Source organism: Centruroides sculpturatus, unplaced genomic scaffold, assembly GCF_000671375.1.
Source record: "Centruroides sculpturatus isolate CEXI.00-Female unplaced genomic scaffold, Cexi_2.0 scaffold758, whole genome shotgun sequence".
NCBI classification, from domain to species: Eukaryota; Metazoa; Arthropoda; class Arachnida; order Scorpiones; family Buthidae; genus Centruroides; species Centruroides sculpturatus.
The window spans coordinates 189,987-215,241 of NW_019384917.1; the positions used below are offsets into that span (position 1 = coordinate 189,987).

Below are 25,255 nucleotides of genomic sequence, written 5' to 3' on the forward strand. Positions count from 1 at the left end.
AATTTTTATGCTGCTCTTTCTCGACATTAACATGTTAATTGTATCGCATAAAGCTTTGTCCCCATCCCCCCTTTTTTTTTGCTATGCACAGTAGAGATTCACATTGCTTATGGTTATTGCTTTTATTTTATTTATTTATAGTTTAATGTCATAAATCTAAGTGTTAAATTTATAATATAGAATCTCTACGCATCCTTTCGGCGAACGACCAGAACTTGGAGGCTTTGGCCACGCTTATTGTTTCCCAGAATTCTACTCTGTCTCTGACTTACATTTCTTCGGTGGAACTGCAGTCGAACGAGACCGTGGCCTCTCAGTCCCGGACTCCCATCGCCGATCTTGGCCGGGCACACGCCAAAAGTCTCTCGCCCTACATCACCTATCCGGTGGTGCTGCCGGAGGCAGGGACTGCGCGTTCGGTCCCTGATTCGTTTCCCACCACCAGCAGGGGAACGGGCAGTTACGTCATGCCCCAGATGCACTTCAACGTGATGAGGAAGAGATGGCAAACTCACGGGGGAAGAAGGCACAGGTTCGGAGGTGTTCCCTCCACCCTCACGAGGCTTCCCACGTCCGTCCCGTCCGGGCACGGAAGCGGGGAGTCGACTCTGCCGTTCGTTCCAGACACGCAAAAACGAGACTGCAGACACATTAATCTTTCGTAAGTGTTTCCTTTTTTTAAACGAGATTAACTGTTTAAAATGCGCAAATTTTACACGTCTAGGTCATAGGTGTATTTTTTTGCCGTTACAAATAGCAGTTTTGTAAAAATATAAAAGTTTGGATAACTGTTACTGTTATTGATCTAATAGATATTTATATCTTTTTTAAGTTATTAATATATTGTAAAATTTAATATTAACTATTAAATCTTGTTACCGCGCAGTCGTCACAGACTATCGTTACACATGTTTTGTCACGATTAAATTCGAAGAGGCAATAATTCGTAACGGCCGCGATTTAAATTGTAATATGAATTTTAAAATAAAATATATCAGTTTTAACAAGTTGTTTTCTTGGCATTTGTATCCAAGAATTCACTTAAACGTTTGTGAAAAATTATAATTTAATTGGTTAAAACTGAACAAACTACGCCACCATCCAAAACTCACGGATGGACATCTGTACACGAACGTGGCAAGAACCGTATTACCCGACATCTAACACAGGCAGAGAGACCCATCGGTGTAGAATAGACACACGTGTAGTCTCGAAATACAGGAAAGTTTATCATATTTTGTGATTTTTTTCAGTTCATATAAATTTTTAAAAATTCTATCCAAACAATTACATATAACCAGAAAAATATTTAGTGTCAACTGTGGTAATTGTTTTTCTCTCAACTTTTGTATGCACATCAGCAACTTTACAGAACCAATAGATAAATTGGTTTCAATTCAATTAAAAAAAAAAGAACAAAATTTGCACTTTTATGGTGTCAAAATATTAGACATATAAATCTGTCAGATTTATGCCAATAATTAATATATTATTTCTAACGGAGTGTGCATATCGTGTTGTGTTTGCTACAAAATCCAACACTAAGTTACACGAAATAGAACATATCTGACTAGAGTACGATACGTAAGAAGGCAGGATCCATTTTGGTGCAATGGCCAAAGCTGTAAGCTGTCTCCGATTAAAGACCATATGGTTTTTCATATTTTTCTCAAAATACTGTAAAATAGTCATCGTCATGTGAATAACGATAGTCTTGTGCTGTCGTTTTTTAATTTTGTACAGAAAACATGAACAACCATCCGCAATGAAATTATATTAGACATATTTTAAAATACATGTCGGTCGAGATATATAATCAGCCACGGCTATATTCTAAAGCCTGCCACAAACTGGGTTTTGCATCGCATGACCATTTGCTTTCGGCTACTGCTGAAGATTGACCGTGCAAGCATACATTGCTAACTGCTGAACAAAAATATCCGACAAGTCAAATATGCTCTTTGCCAAACAGACTGATGTCGAGTCCACCCTTCGATTGCAGGTAAATTTGCTTTGACTTGCTTAAAGACAAGGGAAAATGATCTTGTATTGGATTTTTGGATTTGCATAATTTGTTGCAGACATAGTACATTTTCCTTCATTGTTGTATTAAAGTACAGGATCAGACAGGAAAATGGATAAATAGACTTCCTGTCCCAGGTTGTCCCATCACCACCTCTTGTTGTACTGTACTGTACTTGTGTGAGCATACCAGCAAGTCCCACCGACTTCAGTGCAACATCACCCTCTACTAGACCTTATGTACCATACTCGTAAAGGTCATACAAGTAGTTTATAGTGCTATGCACTAACAGGTATAATACCTTATGTACCACCTCAGGAATGCTATGCACTCCATAAAATAAATTAAAACTGCAGCAAGATGTTTATGGATACTGCTGCTGCTGAAGAACCTAGTGCCTTCTGCGAGCAGGAGGGGATGCCATAAAAACATAATAAAACCCTAAAATACTATACAGAGCCCCATAAAACTTATAACGTAACTAAGTTAAAAATCGGGGCCTTACGTCGTATGTACAACATATCAGTATATCATAAAATCTATATAAAAAAACCAGGTTAAACACCAACCCATAACATCCTATTTAAAACCTTGAATGTGCCGTTATATACCCTCTTAGTGCACATTAAGTTGGTGCAGACCTCACCAAATGCAACACTTAGAGGAGTTAAAGCACATTCTAAGCATAGACTACTCTCAATGTAATTATTACAAATTATATGATCCAACGTAAAATGAACAACAGTTTGCCATTTGTTTTGAAGATGACATTGTGCCAGTGACACGCAGATGCTCTTCCCATCTTCGAAGTGTGTCGCACACAGAGTGGCGCAACGTATTCTCGGGTACGTTATCGATTGCACGACCAATTATTGCCTTAACGGTTTCGATATTTTGCAAACAAAGCGTGTGGTACACGAATACTGTGATCTTGATTGATTGTCCTCATTTGTATCAAAATTATTAGTCTTTTGGTAGTCAGTTTAAGAAAAAAACTAGCATTGTGTCAACTTCTTTAAAAGTAAACTGTAATTTAATTGGTTATTGCATAGACTAGATCAAGGTGATGATTATTTTATTTTGATCCTCCCGAATGATCCATATAGGATTTATTCATCAGAATTTTACTGAAATAATACAGTTTCCGTGAATACTCACCTAGTTATATACTAATGGCCCACTAAAATCTTGCAGCCTAAATTATTATGATGCCAGCACGAATATTTAAAATTTTGCCAAATATTACTGTAAATTAATATGTAGAAATCTCGTTTTCTGTTTTCTCAAAACATTAAAAACTAAGTAACCTCTTTGGTGCCAGTCCAAAGATGTTTTTCTGATGTTTTCGACATCTTTTGGCTTCGAGCGAGAATTGATTGCGTTCCAGATTTGTTTTGAATTATCTAAGTTGGCATTTCTAAATATTTGTAGAATGGCAGAGCACTTTTGGTGTTTCTTTGGTTGGGTGGAGCAATAATTTATGTACGTGCATATAAATAGATGTATCTACTTGCATTTACGCACCACTAACATGCTTGCACGTTAACATAAAACATATAAATTAAGAAAAAAATTTCTGAGCAATTTTTCATGGAACAATAATTAGCGACGTATTAACCAATCTACAGTTTTTAATGGGAGGAAAATACGGAATTCCTTCACTTACGGCAGACATACTGACGGGAAATGTCTGCAAATTCGGCATCTTTTAATTTTTTTGAAAACTTTTTGTCAAGAATTAGTAAAAATAAGGTTTAAAAACACAAAGTATTGTTAGTTAAATGCTGTAGGAACCTATAGGTTTCCAATTTATGGGGGTGAACGTCTACAGCGAGGGTATGCACATTCTAATAAATTGGAAGGAACGGACATACGAACAATAGCACAACTTAAAATTTGAATTTTATTTATTTAACAATAAAATTGTTTATTTTAACAGTCTGATTTTTGCTTTCATTTTATTATACAAATAATATAAAACTGCATTGTTATCCCATACTAGTAAACATATTAACTTTTTGTACAATACCCATATTTCCAGACTATGCTTACATATATATTTGAATTTCTAAAATAGTTTTAAAAAGAAAGACGCCGCAGCATTGGCGACCTCCTTTAAGGTCAACGGAAACTAACAAATCACGTATTAAATAATTAAAAAGAAAATAATAATAATAATAATTAGCAGCTGAAAACTTAACGAGCGAACCGTAAACGCTCATAAAACAACAAAAAAAGGTTTTAATTGTGCAGTAAGTACGTAACTAACTACCAGAATGGCTTTTAAGTATTCTTGTTTTAAATTTGCGCAAGGTGATCGACTGACGGCTTTTTATCCCGTGATTGTGGCATGACATTTATTATTTAAAATAACGAGAAATGACGGGTCGAAATACAGATTCTTACTGTTTACGTCGGAAATGCAGAATGGTCATAAATAATTTAGAGTAAATATTAGTAAGATTATTTACTGTATAAGCGTACAAACTATGTATGACTTGTAAACTCACAACCTTTGTAAATAAAATTAAAATTAATAAATGTAGCTACTTGCATGATAAACGATTCGGGCTGAAGATTTTGTTCCTCTTAAAGAGTTTTTTTTAAATATCACAGGACGTGAAACTTACTTCTTGTCGTTGGGAAGTAATTGATAGTCGTACAAGCTACTAAATAGGAATCTTTGGTGTTTCGGGACAGACTCGAGAATGATCGACGACGGCAATTTCTTGAATAAATGAATCTTGTGTAATTTGAAATTATTTTTTTTTTAGAGAGTTGTCCGGAACGACCGAGCGGCAAACTCGGCCGTACTTGTCTGTCTGAGTGGCGGAAAAAAAAAAGTAGATACTTACTTTATCATCCTGTTGATTTTGGCTGTCTGGTTAAGGCCACTATTAAATGTGCAGTTATCCGGTGCCTTTGTCAAGGAAGAATTATCTTTGTCCGACAAGATAACGTTATGTTCTTGAAGACTAGACACTTTGGACTGAAATGTATTAATATCGTCTGATATCGAATCGTCTCTATCTAATTCTTGTTCGGTTCTATTTACAATAACTGCAGCACCATCTATTTTAATTTTACATTCTGGATCCCTAATGCCGGAGGAGGGAACTGTCAAGTTACTGCAACAGCAGCCGGAATCGTCAGAATGATACGAAGAAGGACGTTTTCTTCTGATGACATGACTAGAGATTTCTGGAGGTACGAGAAAGCGCTCGGTCTTTTTGGGTGCTTCCACAGACCAGTCGATTAAATTATCATCGTGATTACATCTGTGACTGCCATCGCACGTCCCACTGTTGCCATGTGCATTTTTAATGTTACATTTTGAGCAACAGGTTTTGGCACTTGGAGATCCCTTATTTTCTACACCATTTTCTGAGGAACACAAATGATTTACATTCGTTTTGGACTGAATGGAAGATATAAATGGATTATCTTCGGTTTCTGTTGGCGAAAGAGAAGATATCGAAGACGGCGGCTCCGGAGAGACCAGGTGAGGAAATACTAAGATGGGATCGCTTGATATGTCTGAACGGGCACTGTGCATCCGTACCAATGTCTTTCTTAACAGCGTGGGAGACGCAGGAAGAGAACGTGAGGACATACGGCAATGACTGCCCGAAGATGACATCAATTCGTCGGGAGTGACAGGAGTGCCAGGGGGTGTAAAGGCACAAGAAGGAGACGGAAGCTCAAAAGAGCAAGACAGAGAATAATCACTTCCACTTCCTCTATTGGAGACTTGTAGTATCTTTTTCCCTCCATTAAAACAGATGAGAGAAGCAAAAGGATTCTGGTTGCTACTAAAAGGCTTGTAGTCTGGATCTTGGCGGGACATAAATTCCCCTATACGTTTAGCAGTAAAAGGAACTTGAGACTCATCTAAACTTCTCCTATTTTTACTCTTAACGGAACTGGCACTGTCACATTCCATCGTGGCCATCTCTTCAGATCTGGGATGCCAATGTGAAACTGAAAATAAATAAAAACATATTTATATGACGTATAAAGTTTGTGATTCTGAAAAACAAAGGATACTTACAGATGGCCTGAACGTTGTCGATACTATCCGAATCATCATAACAAGAAAGCACTTTTTCTTCTTGCAAGGAACAGTTAGCATCGACTAATAGCGCTTCTAGTTGCTGGACAATTTCTTTAAAAGGTGGACGGTTTTTAGGGTCAATCTATGATAAAAATTCATCAACTCAAAACCTCCATTTCATTTAAATGTTTGTATTTCATAATAAAAAGTGATTCAGAACTTACCGCACAACAACTAAAGGCCAACCTGAGATACTTGAATGGGCAATTTGGACAAAGTAAACTAAATGCTACGTAATCCACACCAAAATTCTATATAACGGCACATAAATATTATATTTATTTTGCATCGTAATTGAGAATTTCACTCTAAACAAAGAGAAAAAAGTCTTCACCTCGGTTCTGGGTAGAATATCCGGATCTGCTTCTATTCTTGCTATCATCTCGCATAAAATTATACCATAAGAAAATATATCAGCCTATAAGTAAACAAAGAAGCTACTGTAATGTTTCTTTATTAGCTATTAATTATTGTGTCATATTCACATATACGTATAAATGAAATTGTTTACCATCTCATTGTACCACTGGCCATGCAGGCATTCGGGAGCCATCCAGTATGGCGAGCCGACGATAGCGAGTCTGCGATTCTTCTGCCTGTAATATTATTTGAATTTACTGTCACAAAAAACTATAATTCATACACAAAAAAAAAACAAATATAAAATGTTCTGTACATTAAAAATTGGAGTGATAATGCTAGTTACAAGTTTGCCGTTTGTCTTGCTTGTTTACTACAAATCTGTGTGTGTCTATATATATAAAATAGTCATCATATGCTATCTGTATCTGTTAAATGTTCATATCTGGTGGTCAAGTACTTTGAAGATGTCTCTAGTTTGCTGAATCACACATTTGAGAGCCACTTTGGGTATGGTTAAGATTGTCGGTGCAATAGAGTTGTTTGAGAAATACTCCAAAGCTACTCTCAAACGACACTATGGCATTTAAGTTTAAAGTATTCTCAGGCAATACTGTTATGTAATTTCGGTGGAATAAACAATCTGAATGAAATTTGCCAGAAATTTCCAAACATTTAAAAATACTGTATTCACACCTTTCAATCACCAAAAGTTTGTCGTAAGCATCAGTTTACTTGCAGGTGTAGGAGCAATTAAATAATTAAAGAACTTTATTGTGATTAGTTCATAAAACAGTTTCCATAAAATTACAGACCTATTAAAATTAAAGTTAGAAAGTTCAGATGCTCCCTCTTTTGTTATTTGCACGGGGCACCGTTTCAAAGTATCACGGATGCTTCTTTATTAAGGTTATGATTATTTTGACGAGGCATTAGTTCCGTCCAAGCACTTTTCGATACGTTTTCCACTCTTTTTTTGCTTTTAAATTAGGTATTTTATTTATTTTTCTATTTATAAATCTGTTAATAATAAAAATTAATGATCTTTTTTTATATTTAAATAGCATGCAGAAAAACTAACTGTGGAGAATATAGAATGATTATGTTCGCAAGTACAGTGCCTTCCTGTTTGTAAACCAATGGATCGGATTCTGAAACTGACTTATTTGATTTTTCTATTTCTTGAGTTTTACATGTTCTGTGTGTACTTATAAGTGCAATAAAATAGTTTTCAGGAGCACTTTTTCACAAAAATTTATCACTTTTTAGTCCTTTTTAAAAGGAAACTTGCATCTAAACTTCCGGAATATAATTATAAACTATAAATAATTCTACTTGTAAACCAGTTACAAAGTATCTGTGGTTAAAGAATGGGAGAAAAAGCAAACAAAGCTGTTAAATATTTGATTTTTCTATTGTTTTCCTAATTCACATTTGACTCATTTAAATTGTATACTAAACAACCATTTCACGAGAAAAAAAAAATCTGGCACAGGAAATTACATTCCGACGGACAGATTTTCTCAAACAATTTTCAGAACAAAGTGTTGAAAAGGGAATACAACTACAATAAACAAAAGACAATAGAAAGCATAAAAATCGGTGTTTTATTTATTGAAAATCGGGAGATTTTAATTAAAAATATAATTACGAAAAAGCTGTATTTTATTCAAACAACTTAATCAATTTGTAACTTGAAATGTAATTTTAATTTATTGCAATAAATTCGAGTATATAATAAATAAAAATTGCAATTTGACACGTTCGGATGGATGAAAACTCGACAAAATAACGTTAATTTTTGATAAATTTTCTCGAGTTTAAGACATTGTAGACAACGGCATTCGTCCTTATAAAAAGATGAAGTGGAATAACATCTAAAGCATCATTGTATTATATATATATAAAGTTATGATAATACTTTAGCTTTAAATAGTAAATCTGAGCGATGTAATCAGGTTGACATTGTTACAATCTCTAGGTCAGGAGAGTAAAGATCATTACGGTTTGTATTCTAACATATGTATTTCCTATTACTATAGTATATCTGGAAATAATATTTATAAACGTCAACTAAAAAACCCGACATATAGTTAAAGACAAACAAACTAGTTGCGGGCTAGAGCCCCGCTTCGGGCCAATTCTTTTCTTCCAGGAAAGTTAATTTATAATTATTAAATCTAGCGTAAGATGGCAACGTAACTTCCTACCTCTAGACAAATTGTTTAGTATTTAATTAATTACATAGCCATATCACATCCCGATAATTTGACAGTTTGTTTGGCTTACTTCTGGAAAATGAACAAACTTGTGTGTGTTTAATAAATCGTATAACAACCTTGAATCGGGAATCTTCTCGGCCAGTCCAAAATCTCCGATGACGGCAGTGTACTCGTCACCTTTCTTCACGAGGACGTTCTACAGAAAATGCCATTATTTCCATGACGTAATTCCAAGTCTTCAGAAAACAATTCTTTACCAAAAAAAGCACTAACCTTAGAAGTTAAATCTCTGTGAAACACACCTCTCGAATGTAAATAGCACATTCCTCTGGCGATATCTAGAGAAATTTTAATTCTAGCCGACCACGATAAGTCTTCTTTCTTATTTAGTATCAGCTGTTCCAAACTTCCGCCATTTATATACTAAAAAAAAGAAAAAAAAACAAGGAAGAAAGAAACAACAAAAGTAAGTAAAATAGGAAAAAATACAATCGTTGAGTCAATTTTGTTAAATGAACCGTAAATTTAGCTTTATGATTTATTTTTCGAAAATAATTTCCTAACAGTAAACTGAATGAAAGCATCAGGTGTTGAAAAAAGTTATTGGATCGTTTCCAAATAACAGAAAATAAGCAAAAGTTTCCAACAAAACTAAAATATTTGCCTTGTCAGCAATCCAAAATAATAAAAAAAGCCTCGTTATGTAAAAAATTTAAATATAAAAAATAATTATCTGCACCGAATAAATCACAATTAAATATAAAAATGCATTTAACCGTTCGTTAAATGCCTTGTACGTCATCCGACAAACTCTATTAAATTAGCTATACGTTAACGAAAATAAAACTTAAAATTCGAAACTACAGAAAACGGAAAAAAAACTTACTTCAGTCAATGCATGCAATTGTCCTTCGTGAACACATACACCCATAAACCTGTGAAGAGAAATTCTATAAATAAACTAACAATACTTACACAATAACTTATTCACGAAGGTATATATCCATTGTCAAAGTCTTTTTACTGGCATCGAGCATGCCAAAAATCATTTTAAAAGTTATTTACCCCAATTATAATTGTAGAACGACAGTTCGAATACTTACCTGAGTATGTTCGGATGAGATAATCTATTCATCAGTTGCACTTCTCTCAGCATGTTCGATCTATTGCTGTGCGACATGTTCATTTTCAAAACCATCACTTGACCCGTCGTGCGATGGCGGACCTTTAAAGTTTAACGTGCGGCATTGATATCGATTTTGATACACAAATTTTTGCTCTCGTCCCGAAAGCACCGGTTATAAAATTACAGAAAATATATTAAAAATTGCATCCGAATCAATTTAATGTATATTTTTCCGGTTCATTAACTTTTAACAGAAAGCTAACCAAGAATTCTTCAAACTATTGATATAAACAAACAAAAACTTCTATTTATATTACGCTGCCAACAGTACTTAGTCTATTAAAAGCATAAATTTTCAAGATGTTTTAAAATGTATGTGTATTGTTTCTGCGACACGTTCGTCTCCGGATAATTCGATTTTTTAATATTTAAAACACATTAAAAAATTAATTAATTAATTAAAATAAACTCGCTCGTCGTTTTTAAATCCATTTCGTACAAAAATTTGCTAATAAAAGCATATATTTTCATATTATTGTTTAAATAAATGGCAGTTTCTTCCGGAATTTATCTCGTAATCCATATTAAATGAAGCAGAAAAGCTTTCTGCAACAAATAGAACAAATAATCAATAATCCTGTTAAACATTGATTTCTGCAGTAAAGACGATTAGCCACCGAAAATCAATAAATTTAAATTTATTCTGATAGAAGGTTTACTAAACGAATATTAAACCGAATTATCGAAATTAATTTAATGCGGCGATCGTAACTAGATTTAATATTTCGATATCTGCGGCCGATAAATTTGACGTTCCGGTACGTTTGTTAGCGTTAAATTCTGTGGAGATTAAGAAACGAAGGACTCGCTTACCTTAAATACTTCGGAGAAGAATCCGGATCCAATTTTCTCGCAGGTGAAATCATCTAATCTACTTAGAGCTGCCACCGCGTGCTTCAGAGCTTGGCAAGACGAGCCGGGAGTTCCGCAAAATGCGTTTTTGGGTGGAGGGTAGATTCCAGACTCGTTCGAAGAGATACCATCCGCTCCATCTACGCTACTAAGGAATTTATCTCCCATTTTTGGAAGGGATGGATTTTTCTTAAAATTTCTTTAACAAGTGACATATAGATTCCAACTAACATAGTTAGCCTTCGCCCAAATGAAGAAACAAGTTGAATTTTAACAATTCAGTCTACCTGCATTTAAAATTGTTTTCTCAGTTAATAAGTAAAATAAAAATTCTATTGATTTTTGCAAATCGTGTCGCATGATACGCTATAAATATTTAAGAGAAATGCCAAATTCGGACAGCCTTTTGCATGTAAAGCGTTAAAGCAATTCAAATATTTTGACTTAATAAAATACATTTACGTGTTAAATTTTAGCATAACTAATTTACTTACGTACCACACAATTTTAAAAATCTAATCTTATCATTTATTTACTTACAACTACGATTAAATGACGACGACAAACAAATACATAACTAGTTAAATAAATAAAAGATAATCACTTTACTACAAATAATTTTTATCGACGGACTAGATATCACAGAGAAAACAAAGTGGACTAATACATACGATAAATCGGTAATTTTCAATGAATTATTATAAATATTTCATTTTCTATACAGTCGAACGACGTAGAAGGGCCTAGTAGGCCCGTCCTCGTTCAAAATACCTAGGGCCTACAAAGCCAAACTGTACCAATGTGATTATGCACCAAAAATATAATTATAATTTAACGATTAATTATATTATATAATTAATCATTAAATTATAATTATATTTTCCCATAAACTGGACGTTGCTTTAGTCTTTTAAGTCAGGTGCTTGCGAAAACGTAGAAATTTAAAGTAATTTCATTTGTCAGTTATAAAATCCGCAATTTAAGTTGTTCGATACGTAATTACGAAATTAAGTTTGGAGAAACTGACAATGAAATGCATATTTAATCATAAAAAAATAAGAAAATTCAGTGCTGCAGAGTGTTAAATATCATTTCAGTTAATTAATGATACGTGATTTTACTAATGAGGTTTGGGAAACCTTGAAAACGATTTTTTCAAGAAATACAAACTTCTCAGAAAAATAAGAATGCTATCTGTTTAATTTTTAAATAGAAATTCTGGATTATACTAGTAAAATATAAATATAGGATGCAATAAACAAGAAAGAAAATTGAGAAATTTAGGCAGACACATTGATAATCTCATTCCCAACATACATCTAATTAATAGAGACAAAAATCAATAACCTGGAAGACGACGTAAACATTTTGTTGCTTCGTCATTCAGACGACAACAACTGATTTTCCAACAATAAATATATTAAAAATATAATACTTTAAAACAATTTCTACTAATTTCTGAAGCAGTTGACTTTAAAAAAACCACATCGGAGCTCGAAAAGTACAGTTATCGAGTGCTATATTTTCAACAGTCGAATAACGCACGTGCATATCTAAAGTAATATTTCGACAACTCTCACAATAAGCACTTTATAATTAAATAACCTACTTAAATATTATTAAACTTTTGAAAGCTTAAGTATTAATTATTAATAGTAATAATAATTTGATTTAAATTGTACTCTTATAAAGGAATGTTTTTATTTATGAAACATCGAACTTATCTAAATGACGTTTATAAACTTTACACTTTAAGTTCATAAGTAAACATGTAAATGAATTAATTCGAATTCTTACTAGCGCTAAACAACAACCTATTGGATTACATTACCGAAATAAGGAATAGTCTGTCGTAAGCGACAGGCACAAACGTAATGTAATTTACAAACAATAATATCCTGTGATCTACGAGTTATGGAATTGCGAAGACCAATACGGTTTAAATTAGGCTGCAAAATTGTTTTCAAATTTAATTTTTCTGTTATTATTAAATTCCTAATAGTTTTCTTAATGACGTAAACGATGAAAAAGGAAATGAGAATGAGAAAAATATTATAGAATTGGAAGGAAATAATCTTTCTGTGATTCTGCAGAAAAATATTTTACCTATATTTAAGGTATATTTAAACAATTTCGACAGCGAAGGAGGAAATGAAAGATGTAGATCGTCCGACAGGTTTTTCTCTTTCTTGTTTTTTATTTTTTTTACCTTAATATAAACAAAAGTTACATTTAATGTATCAGGAAAACAGAAAAATTGGCATACGTTCAGATATTTTAACAAGCAAATATCGAGGCGTTTATAAATTAAACTACCGACAGTCCCTCTAATCAAACCAGCTCAGATTTTAATTTTAAAAAAATGGAAGTTATAAAGTAATTTTCTTCCCGATCCTAACATTAGCAATACATATGAAGATCCTGTACATTATGATAAGCAACTTTTAAATAATGCATTTTGTTATTCGTACAGAAAACGTAAATTAAAATACATGTATTGGGAAACCGTTTTATAGGGGGAAAAAAAAGAAAATTTTATTTAAAAATAAAATCAAGGCTACGACGGAATTTTATCACATGCTGAGATATCATATAATAAATTATTGTAAGTACCATCTTCAGCATTTTAATTATAAAAATATTCTAGTCTCGAATTCATTTTATAAATAATTCTTGCCAATGCAAGTATATTTTCTTGCCGAAGGACAATAAATAGCATCGAGATAAAAACCAGTAGGCACAATTTACTTTATTTAATTCGTTTCACGACTTTAAACCAGAATAAAAATGCAAATACGGACGTCGAGAGACAAGTTGACATTTTAATAATTTATCGGTAAGAAATTTTATCTGTTTTCGAGTATAATCGATCATCACGCTATTGATTTTTTTCGGTAAACATCTCGCACAAATGCTACCGTTTAATTAAATAAAACGTATATCAATAACGTGTGTAAATTTAATCAATACAACCGGAACGTTATTATTAAATTGGTAAACACGGCCGAAATTTATTTATTTTTAAATGCTTACAAAACTCGTCACTTAACAGATACAACCCAGAGATTAGATCGTTCGTCATTACGTTTGCGCATTAATTTTATCAATCCAGAATAATTAAAACAGCAAAATTTCTACAAAACAACCCTCCTAACAAATAAATCTAGCAACAATCAAGTTTAATTACATATTTATTCAGTTTTTCACTGAAAGAAGACACTTAAGAAGAAGAAGAAAAAAAAATTACTAATAAAATAAACACAGTTACTATAATTAGAAATTGCAAATTGTACTTATCTAACAAGTTACGTAACATTTAATTATGTATTATTACTTACAACGTGGCATAAAATCTAGGAGAGCGATAACAAAGTTACTTATCCTGATTTAGGAAGCAATAAAATGTCAAAATCTAAATCACACGGTGGCGTCTTATATGTTTGCAGGGAGCCCCGCATATGGCGTCGACTCCGAACACGTTCCTCTGGGGGGATTCTCCTCAAATTCCCTCGTCCTCTTCCGTTTCTCGACGCCACCTCCGGCGGGTTAAGTTCCAAGCTGTGCCGGTGCACCCCGCACCCGCGAATTTAAATTTTGACATTCTTACTGCGGCGACGAATTTATAAAAGACTGGTTCAGGGCAGCGCCGGCGGGGGACTCCGGCCAGAAAATTCAAGCACTCATAATGCAAAAAACTTTCAGTATTTAGCGAGATGATGATTTGTATTAACAAAATAATGATGATTAGGTTATTATTTCTGTATATTTTCCATAACAAACAATAATTCACATGCATTAAGATGATTTAATTACACTTAACACAAACTAATTTATACTTAAGCAGAGAATTAAAGAGCAATTAAGCTTAATTAAAACTGTTATAAAGTCATTTTAAAAAAAATCACTTTTTTATTACTAAATTAAGATTTTTTCTCATTTAATTTAAGTTAAATTCATCATATTCTAACAAACTAAATAACAATTAGGCCTAATTCAAGTTCTTAATGCTAACTTCATTAATTAACATGTTTAACAAGATTTTACTTACACATTTATATATACACACAGACACACACACACACACGAAAAAAAAGATGGCGAAGATTTAAGTTATTTTCATTATTATCGTTATTATTATTGCGAATTTTAAGCGTGAAGAGTTCGTGTCGGTTATAATTAACACGAAACATAACTAAATGCGATTGCAATTACATCCCGAACGATTTCCTCTCTGATGATGAGTGATGCAGATTATCAAAGATGCGATGCCATTACTGATGCGGTTTAGTATCGATTTTCGTCGCTAGGGGAGGGTCGATCGTTGAATTTTTAGTAAATAATTTTTTTTTCGTAAATTTTATTTTTTAAAATTATTCTGTAGTATTGTAGTCAAAATTATTATTATAATAATTTAAATTTGGGCCATATTCTTAATAATCTAATGAGTTTATAAAAGATTGGTTTGGGCCTCCTCCCCATGTAATCGCTCGGTTAATGTTTATCTAGGTAGTCCAAGATGGCCGCACAGTGGGGACCCACATTTTAACCTAACCTAACTTATTCTAATAAATTAACAAAATTACTAATGTAAGATGTAAAATAACTCAAAAAATTAATTATATGAAGAAAGGAAAATTTTGTTAATTTATTAGAATAGGTTAGGTTAGAACGTGGGTCTCCACTGTGCGGCCATCTTGGACTACCTAGGTAAACATTAACCAATTGCTTTTTTTTTTTTCTTGCCCATAGGATAGCGCATTACAGTGTTTTCGTTATTGTTAATAATTGATTGATTGAATTGGTAGTTTGGTGAAGGAGATGAAAACCGAAAATCAAATATTGAAATTTTGATGCCAATAACATTTGGTGGTCGGTGTTTTATTAAAAAATTCAACAAAGTTCATGTATAAAAGAGAGGCTGCGGCCGAAGTTTTCATATGTAAAACGTGAACGTCGAACGTCGAGCGCTGCTTACAAGATAGCGGCGCTCGACGTTCGACGTTCACGTTTTACAGGTGAAAACTTCGGCCGCAATCTCGCTAAAAACTGCGCCATTTTCTATCTCGAAATATCTCCGTACTGAATGGTTATGGTTTTTTTTTTTTTTTATTCGTTTACGGTAACTCAACACGTGGCGGTATGCCAAGGAAAAATTGCTTCCTACGGAGGTCTTTTCTGGAAAACTGGCCCCCTATTTAGGAGTTACAAACGGAAAGAAAACCCGGAAAACACCATGTGGTCAGCTCCTGAACCCACCACCAACAAATGTTCGGTGGTTTTATCTACCCAGCCGCTGAATTTTTCGCAAAAATTTGGTTATTTTTATCACTTTTTCTTCTTTCTGTATTTACTGTGTTGAACACAAGTCTTAAGATGTATTCACCATGTAATCTATGGCTTACCATTACGAGCTATCTGGCCCACAATGGATTCGGCCAGCATGGGTAAAGGATGGAGAACAATGGCACTAACCATACTGCCCATGATAAATTATTGAGTAGGATTTAAACCCGAATCCTCAAAGGAGGTATGCTCTGGACAATCTATTATCGTACTTCATAACTCGAATTATTCACCAAAATTAATCTCTGTGTAACATTAACAATGCGATAACATTTTATATTCCTTTTGATTATTATAATCACTTACCTGGTATTGAAATACATCTATAGTAATAGCGCAAAGTCCGATTTAAAATGAGATTCGAACCCTGACTCATCCGCAATGCACTTGGTCACAAATCGAAGAGATTCGATGTTACTGAAATTTGTATCAGTTTTTCTCATAAATGTGCTTATTATTATATTAGGAATTTTTAATAAAGCCAAATAAATTGATTAAAATTCTTCATTTATTAAGATCTTATAATAAAATGTTTGATCATCCGCCGTATACATTGTCCCGAAATCGAAATATTGTGAGGTAGCATTGCATGGACACCCAGCAAAAACGATCGTATTAACATGTATCCGTAATGTTCTGTGCCGAGATAGATGGCACTACTGTACGTCACGAACTGAACACACAAAATATAACAGTATTGCACAATAGTATGGCATATGTACTGTACCTCAGGCAAAGTCATAGTAGATACTCTGAGTGCCCTCCGTGATCTCAACGCAAGCGATCACACATCGCATCATGTTCAGACTCGTCTTTTCAAATATTCTTGCCTTTATCCGAACAGCATCCACGCGCTACTTCAATATTCTCATATTGCAGCGTACATGACAGTTTTTAGGTGTGCCTCCCAGGGCCGTGGAGTTGCGTAAAAATCTACCGACTCCAACTCTTCCTTACCAATCCGACTCCGGCTAAAACACCAAAACTCCACGACTCCGACTCCACAGCCCTGCCAGGGCTGTAGAGTCGCGTAAAAATCTACCGACTCCAACTCCGACTTTTCCTTACCATCCGACTCCGGCTAAAACACCAAAACTCCACGACTCCGACTCCACAGCCCTGCCAGGGCTGTAGAGTCGCGTAAAAATCTACTAACTCTGACTCTTCCTTACCATCTGACTCAGACTCAGGCTAAAACACCAAAACTCCACAACTCCGACTCCACAGCCCTGGTGCCTCCACAAGTAAAAATCAAGGGAATTAGGGTGCCACACAATTGGCACTCTTACAATGTATTACTAAGTTTATGCAATATAAATTACCAAGTCTTTGCTTATGTTGCAGAATTTATACATTACAAGAAGAGTTTTTTCAATACAATATACATAAAAAGTCCCACATAAATTCTGAATCCATTATATCAAGCTCTGATAAATTTACATTTACAATTAAATTAAGCATCTGAGATTATTATTATTAAGTAAAATTCCATTATATCACTATACTAATCACAATCATTTATTATAATTATTTACAGCTTAATTACAATTAAACATAATGATAAATTGTGTTGATGATGCCTAAGGTGGATTTTATAGGAAATGCCTTCAACATTCTTATAATGTTTAGACATTTGCCTAGAAATTTTATAAATTCCTTAAGAAAATATATTTTAGGATAGATTCTGTAGTTTTAAAAACATTGTCTTTTTTTTTTGTACAGTTTATGTATTATGTGATGAGTAAACTCTATTAACAAACAGGAAAAAAGTAAAAAAATAACTTACAAAATTTTATAATTTGGAATTTTTCCTGATATCATTATATTTAACTACAACTACATTATTTTATTACACTTACATTATATTATAAAAACAGTAGTAATTTCCTTTTGTTGTTTTATATAATTCTAATATTTATTATAATTAATAGCTACATAAATTATAAGGTTAATATATCAACTTAAAATAAGAGAATATCTTTTGAAAAATGTACAGTAGTTAAACTAAAATTTTTTTTGTTATGTAATGATGATATTGTATACAAATTAGAATGATTTTAGTGTTGTAATAGTAATTCTGTATGATTGTCATCATACAAATGTATATATGCGCTTCGATAAAAATGCTTATTTCGCATGATGTATTGCAAATTTCTTACACGAAACCTTTAAATATATTATGTTTACGGGATCTTGGCATACAAATGGAATCGGAACAGTAAAAGTATCATTGGAATGTCTTTGTTGTGTTTCGTATTTCTAGATGATGTATCAATGTCGAAGACTATTGTAGGGATTCTTTAGGGAGATCTTCATGTTCTTAATCTTGATTTGTGCTCGAAGCTTCTTAAATCACATGATTTGATAAATCCGGTTTCAGGTTTGGTTTGGTTTTATGGCAACGGCAACACGTGGGCAATCTGACAAGGGGAGATACCTCCCGGGAGAACTTTTACGGGAAACTGACCCGTTTAGGTGTTACTAATGTGAAGAAAATTCCGAAAAATCCGCGCGACCTTTACAAGAATTTTACAGCAGGGAGAATGAAGATTAAACACAATACATTTGAACTTAAAAAATTAGATTTGCATTAGCCAAAATGATGTAGACAATTAGATTTAAATGACATTGACGACGACTTTAAATTTTTGAGGGGACAAATGTTGAGTCGACTGGTCGTTCTGCGGAGTTACGAGGACATATCGTGCAATTTATCGTCCGGATTGTCGAAAATACACTGGAGAATTTAAGGCATGAATTTGATTACTGCATCAATGCACATATTTACAGATGAGGTCCATAATTAAGGACTATAGGATACCGTTAAAAATGTTGATAATTTTTTATTATAGAAACTATACAGATGATTTGAAATGAAATTTGTTATTGCTTTCATTTAGACTAATCTCATATCAAACTGTACATATCATACATTGTACACATCAAACTAGAGTCAAGTCTAGTATGTAAACTAACTAGTATTACTACAAACTAGACATTATCATATCAAACCCAAGACTGTCAAGAGATAGGGGAGCCAGAGATTTTTCCCCAGGTCCACAGAAAAATTAGGAGCCTGTAAATTTCCTACACCTATAAATTAATGTTACCTTTACTAACAAAAATATAAAATCTCTAAGACTGTCTTTTATTAACAAAGAAAAGAAACATTCCACACATTTGTTTGAAAAAAAACGTTACGGGACGGAAGCCCAATCTATTGTCGGGCCCCGTACGAACTCTCGATTATAGATGTATCTAGTCTGTAGCTAGACTTGTCCAGTTTGATATTTTACACACAACAATAGAGTAATGCATTTATGTTTCAGTTATTTTCTTATACACTAAAACGCAAAGCCATTAATGCTACAGATACAAATATTGTTGTAAAACTTTATTTATAAGCTCAAGCTTGACAGTTACAAAGCATAATTATATGTCATACATCTGTATTATATTTTAAAAATAAAACTAATTAAAAAAAAAAGGAACAAAAACATAAAAATTAATTCCAAACATCACATTAGCCACTTGCAATGAACACTGTCATCAATAAATACACACTAGAGAATTTCTATAACCTACAATTTTTACAATTTTTTAATTTTTTTTTAAATTGGCATCTGCACAGTATGAGCACTTTTTTTTTATATAGTTTATTATATATATATATTTATTNGATATCCGATATTTATTCTAATGAATTTTGTTAAATTACAATTTTCACTTGTTACACGCTCACATCTCTAAAATATTAAAGTGCTCGTAGCTCAAATGAAAATTAATATACATAAGTTTCAGACAATGTAATAATTGTATAAACTATATTTTAAACAAAAAATACTTCGAGTCCACTATTAGGAAATAACACTCGATGGGCTAACTTTATTCACTTAGCTTAAGTAAAAAAAAAAAAAAAAAAAACGACAATTTACAATATATGGTGCATCTGTACATATGATAAAAAGAATTGATTGCAAACAATATTCATGGCACAAAGTCAAATTACATAAAATAAAATGTTAAGCTACGAAATTAATATTTTATATATATTTATATGTATATTTATATATTACATTTACATAGTTAATTTCAACAACACAATATATATAATTTCTTTGTTTTTTAATTGAACGTTTTGTGCCAAATTTGTCGGGGGGAGAGAAACGGATGCTTTTATTTGTATACATGCATATTCTATATTCATTTTTCTTAGAGGAGATACTGAAGCGTGCAAGTTTAGTCGCTTTTGTTTACTCGTAATGATTTCGTTTTCGTAAATTTAGGAAATTAAAAAAAAAGTATACAATGAAATTATTAATTCCTTCAACTAAATTAAGTAAACTATTAAAAAATATTTCGTTTCCATAGGATGTAATTCCCATTTCGGAACCGAAATACGTTCGATGAACTAGAGACGAGTTGAGAAATGACTGGAGATGTTCGTTTTCCGGGGATTTGGCATTCGAAAATTTATCTGCATTCTAAAGAAACTTTTTTTCTTTTTATAAAAAGGGTCTTTGTTATTTTCTTTGCATAAATAAATTTTATATAAAATACTTGACTTTTATAGAATTCTATTCAACTAAATGTACGCCAAAATGCTTAACGGGTAAGAGCTACGAGATAAGCCGACGTTAACGTATTATATTTCGAGATTCTTTAGTAACTACGAACCCCACGACTAAAGTAAGTTTCTTTATAGTTTCTGCATGCATTAATCCCTTTAATTTTGATAACTTTTTCTAAGTAAATTGTTATAAGAATTTGTTTAAGATATAGATACGTTGTTAAAGATAAGAATATCTTATCTCGTGTGAATTACTTTTTATTTATTTATTTATTTATTGGGATACGTGATACAAATAAATCCGACGACTGCGCGTATTAAATAAATTTGAAAAGATTCGACGATTAACGATTATTTTTACGACAGAAAAGAAACTAGAACTTGATAATTATCAGATAATCATCTGGCTATGTGTTGAGTATTTTTCTGGATAGAAAAGTTGTTTGTTTCTATAATATTTATGTAAAGATGTCATGTGACTGTTTGTTTATCAATAGATGTAATGACAGTATGAAATGTTCTGCTATAGATAAAAGGCAGTGACTGTTAGTGATTATATATTATATATTAATAGAATCTTTTATTAAGAATAACAATTATGAATGAACATATTAAGATAAAGACTATTGTAATTCACGAAACAATCTATTATACAAATGACTATAAATAACATATTTCCACAATTTGTTCAAAAAACGGATATGGAAACGTATGGAGCTGGGGATAAACTCTATTATGATTTTACAAATTTTTCACGACGTACAGCACGTATATGCTGTATATTGTTTGTATATACTATATATGTATAGTTTTAAGATTGCTGATAAATATTTGACAATATTAGACGTATCAGCAAATTTAGAATGAATAATATATAGTCTAAAGATGAAAGTTTTTAAAATTAGAAAATTATTATTAAAAATGGGCACCCAGAAAGAAAGAAAAAAAGAAAACAAAAAATTTGTTGAAAAATTCTGTATGGAAAATGTTGTTTATTATATTTATTTATTTAAAAACGACTAGTTTCTGTTTCAAATATATAAGTTATATACACACACATATATATATATGTATTTAACTTTTAAATAGCAAAAATTTTAATATAAATGCTTAAAAACGTGATTTACTTAAACAAGAAAACAATTTAAAAGATTTATACCTGATATTTCTTAATATATGCAGTTGATTTTTTAGATCTGGTTCGCACGAGTTCGGTTTTGGCGTGCATTAACTCGAGTATCTGCTGAAAAATTTCTTAAGTTTACTTGTCGACATCCTACGAACCTTTAAATAACACTATAAAAAGATTGCATGCATTAAAATTAAACTGCTCGAGAATCATTCTTGCATTTTATGGATCTTGGAGGCATATTAACTAATTATTACATATTTTAAATGCAGTCGACTCTCAGAAATTTAACAGCTTAATACAGTTTCGTTAACTATTCTGGTTATATCTAATTTAATTTTAAAAAATTATCAATTACGACTAAATTTGTTTAATTTTATTCTACGTAAGTCCAATACAATTTTAAGACGCATTCAAAGTACAGAATGCCAAAATCTTTAAAGCATATTTTAAAATAATTGGGACAATCTTACGTATAAATATTTATATTTATCCGGTGATATTAAATATATTAATTATTTCCACTTAAAAATATTCATCGCTTTCATTGAAAGAAATTAAAAAAGAAACTACAAGTAAATTGTCTTATAATAATAATAATAAAATTTCATATCCTCAAAATCAAATATTTACATTAAAGTGTTAAGAATTACTATGTAACTGAAACTAATTTAGTTATTAGCTGAATCTTAAGCTTCTGTACATAAAACTGTATTGCAATAAAGTTTTTATATACAGTACGGTCGCACTAATCCGAACTAACCAAGAGCAGTGGTAGTTTGCACAAACAAAAAATTCGGATTAACGTGGATACGACGGTAAGGATACGATACTTATGCTTTGAGGCCACTTTTTACTATTGTAAGATACTTCATAACAGAAAATAGAAATTGGAATTATTGTTAAGTCAAGCAGGGTCACAGGAAAAAAAAAATGAGCGGCAACGTTCACAACACCCAACTCGTGTTTACTTTATACGCGAGCTGCAAGCGCACAGTTGACAAGTCCGTTGTTTTTGTTAGGAGAATGTTAGAAGCTGTTTGGATTAGAGCAACCGTACTGTATTTTCATCTATGCTGAGTGAAAAAACACCATAATAAATTTTATATAAAATTATTATTAAATGATGTAACTTATTTATAAGAGATTTAAAAAAAAAAATTCAATTTAATATCTAGTTTTTATGAAAAGGATATAAAATTTTTATACGCATGTAGTTTCTAAATAAAGTGTGTAAAAGTTTAAAGGAATATTTGAAATGTAATATTTATAAACATTACTTTGTTAACTATTCTTCAAAGATTATAGAAGAAATTTCACGAAGCATACATTTTGCCTCGGAAAATATGAACTTTAGAAGTTTTTTTTAACTTCTTAAAAACTAGATATTAATTTTATTATTACCTTTAAGCACAAATTTTATTCAGTAGATTATTAAAATATAAGATATTGCTAAAGACATTTGGCTAATTTCATAAAAATTTTTTAGATAAATTTCACTTAAATGATAAAATTTATCTGTTAAAAAAAGTCTCAAAAAATATTTTGATACAATAAATTAAATTAAACTAACAATATATTGTATTAATTGTTAGTGTTATATATTTATTTCCATGGCCACTTTTAAAATTTATGTTTCTTTTCCAGAAACTTCACTTATTGCTAAGTAACTTCTTAACAATAATAAAAATGACTTATATATATATATCTTACTAATTCTTGTAAAGTGTTTGTGATGCGTATGGAAAAAAGAAACTTGCAACAGCTTTATTTATAACAGATTTTATCTTATCTCTACTGTTACGTTAGCTATTCAAATAATCTCTTTTGATAAATATACAACATTTACTCTAAATAAAATGAATAATTTGTATAGTTTCCATTATTAATTATATATGATTATTAAAGCCAGTGACACACTGGAAACTTTGTGGTGACACAGTTTATCTTTGCGATGAACACGTTTATGTATGGAATTAATCAGTCGTAGCCATACAAAAGCTACAGCAATGACACATCCAGCCGGAGTGAAACTCCGCCATGGCGTGTCTGCGGACTGCAAATAAGGCATTGTGTCAAAATACCACTCCACACACTGCCATATATCTTGGTGAAACCAGATTCTTTATTTAGGCAGAACTTTTTCCCTCCTCTTCACGGTGCCACACGGCCACTTGCGTATCACGCCAAACAGCTTTGCCACGGCAACAGACCCGAAAAAGTTCCACTACACTGTGTCGTCAGTGTCCCATGCGTCACTGTCTAAGTATATTATATATAAAATTTACATATTAATTACACACACATATATATATATGTATTTAACTTTTAAATAGCAAAAATTTTAATATAAATGCTTAAAAACGTGATTTACTTAAACAAGAAAACAATTTAAAAGATTTATACCTGATATTTCTTAATATATGCAGTTGATTTTTTAGATCTGGTTCGCACGAGTTCGGTTTTGGCGTGCATTAACTCGAGTATCTGCTGAAAAATTTCTTAAGTTTACTTGTCGACATCCTACGAACCTTTAAATAACACTATAAAAAGATTGCATGCATTAAAATTAAACTGCTCGAGAATCATTCTTGCATTTTATGGATCTTGGAGGCATATTAACTAATTATTACATATTTTAAATGCAGTCGACTCTCAGAAATTTAACAGCTTAATACAGTTTCGTTAACTATTCTGGTTATATCTAATTTAATTTTAAAAAATTATCAATTACGACTAAATTTGTTTAATTTTATTCTACGTAAGTCCAATACAATTTTAAGACGCATTCAAAGTACAGAATGCCAAAATCTTTAAAGCATATTTTAAAATAATTGGGACAATCTTACGTATAAATATTTATATTTATCCGGTGATATTAAATATATTAATTATTTCCACCTAAAAATATTCATCGCTTTCATTGAAAGAAATTAAAAAAGAAACTACAAAGTAAATTGTCTTATAATAATAATAATAAAATTTCATATCCTCAAAATCAAATATTTACATTAAAGTGTTAAGAATTACTATGTAACTGAAACTAATTTAGTTATTAGCTGAATCTTAAGCTTCTGTACATAAAACTGTATTGCAATAAAGTTTTTATATACAGTACGGTCGCACTAATCCGAACTAACCAAGAGCAGTGGTAGTTTGCACGAACAAAAAATTCGGATTAACATGGATACGACGGTAAGGATACGATACTTATGCTTTGAGGCCACTTTTTACTGTTGTAAGATACTTCATAACAGAAAATAGAAATTGGAATTATTGTTAAGTCAAGCAGGGTCACAGGAAAAAAAAAATGAGCGGCAACGTTCACAACACCCAACTCGTGTTTACTTTATACGCGAGCTGCAAGCGCACAGTTGACAAGTCCGTTGTTTTTGTTAGGAGAATGTTAGAAGCTGTTTGGATTAGAGCAACCGTACTGTATTTTCATCTATGCTG

At 32.0% G+C, this 25,255-nt stretch overlaps 2 protein-coding genes across 3 annotated transcripts in view; one reads left to right on the top strand and one right to left on the bottom strand.

Moving 5' to 3' along the window:
• LOC111631778 (calcineurin-binding protein cabin-1-like) overlaps positions 1-7,737 on the top strand; it is a 43,245-nt gene extending 35,508 nt beyond the window's left edge. For both annotated transcript variants that reach the window (XM_023376088.1, XM_023376087.1), the window contains 2 exons: positions 181-661; positions 7,562-7,737. In XM_023376088.1, the coding sequence (XP_023231856.1) occupies positions 181-661; positions 7,562-7,577 (497 nt within the window). In that variant the 3' untranslated portion in view covers positions 7,578-7,737. The remainder of the gene's footprint in view (positions 1-180; positions 662-7,561) is intronic.
• Positions 3,913-15,051, bottom strand: LOC111631780 (dual specificity testis-specific protein kinase 2-like). The gene is made up of 11 exons (XM_023376089.1): positions 14,806-15,051; positions 10,719-11,044; positions 9,823-9,944; positions 9,606-9,654; positions 8,993-9,142; positions 8,836-8,915; positions 6,649-6,733; positions 6,472-6,555; positions 6,302-6,388; positions 6,075-6,219; positions 3,913-6,004 (listed from the first exon to the last, which is right to left on the bottom strand). Exons 2-11 carry the CDS (start codon positions 10,923-10,925, stop codon positions 4,875-4,877), a joined length of 2,139 nt encoding a protein of 712 aa, XP_023231857.1. The 5' UTR covers positions 10,926-11,044; positions 14,806-15,051; the 3' UTR covers positions 3,913-4,874.
• Between the last annotated feature and the right edge of the window lie 10,204 nt (positions 15,052-25,255).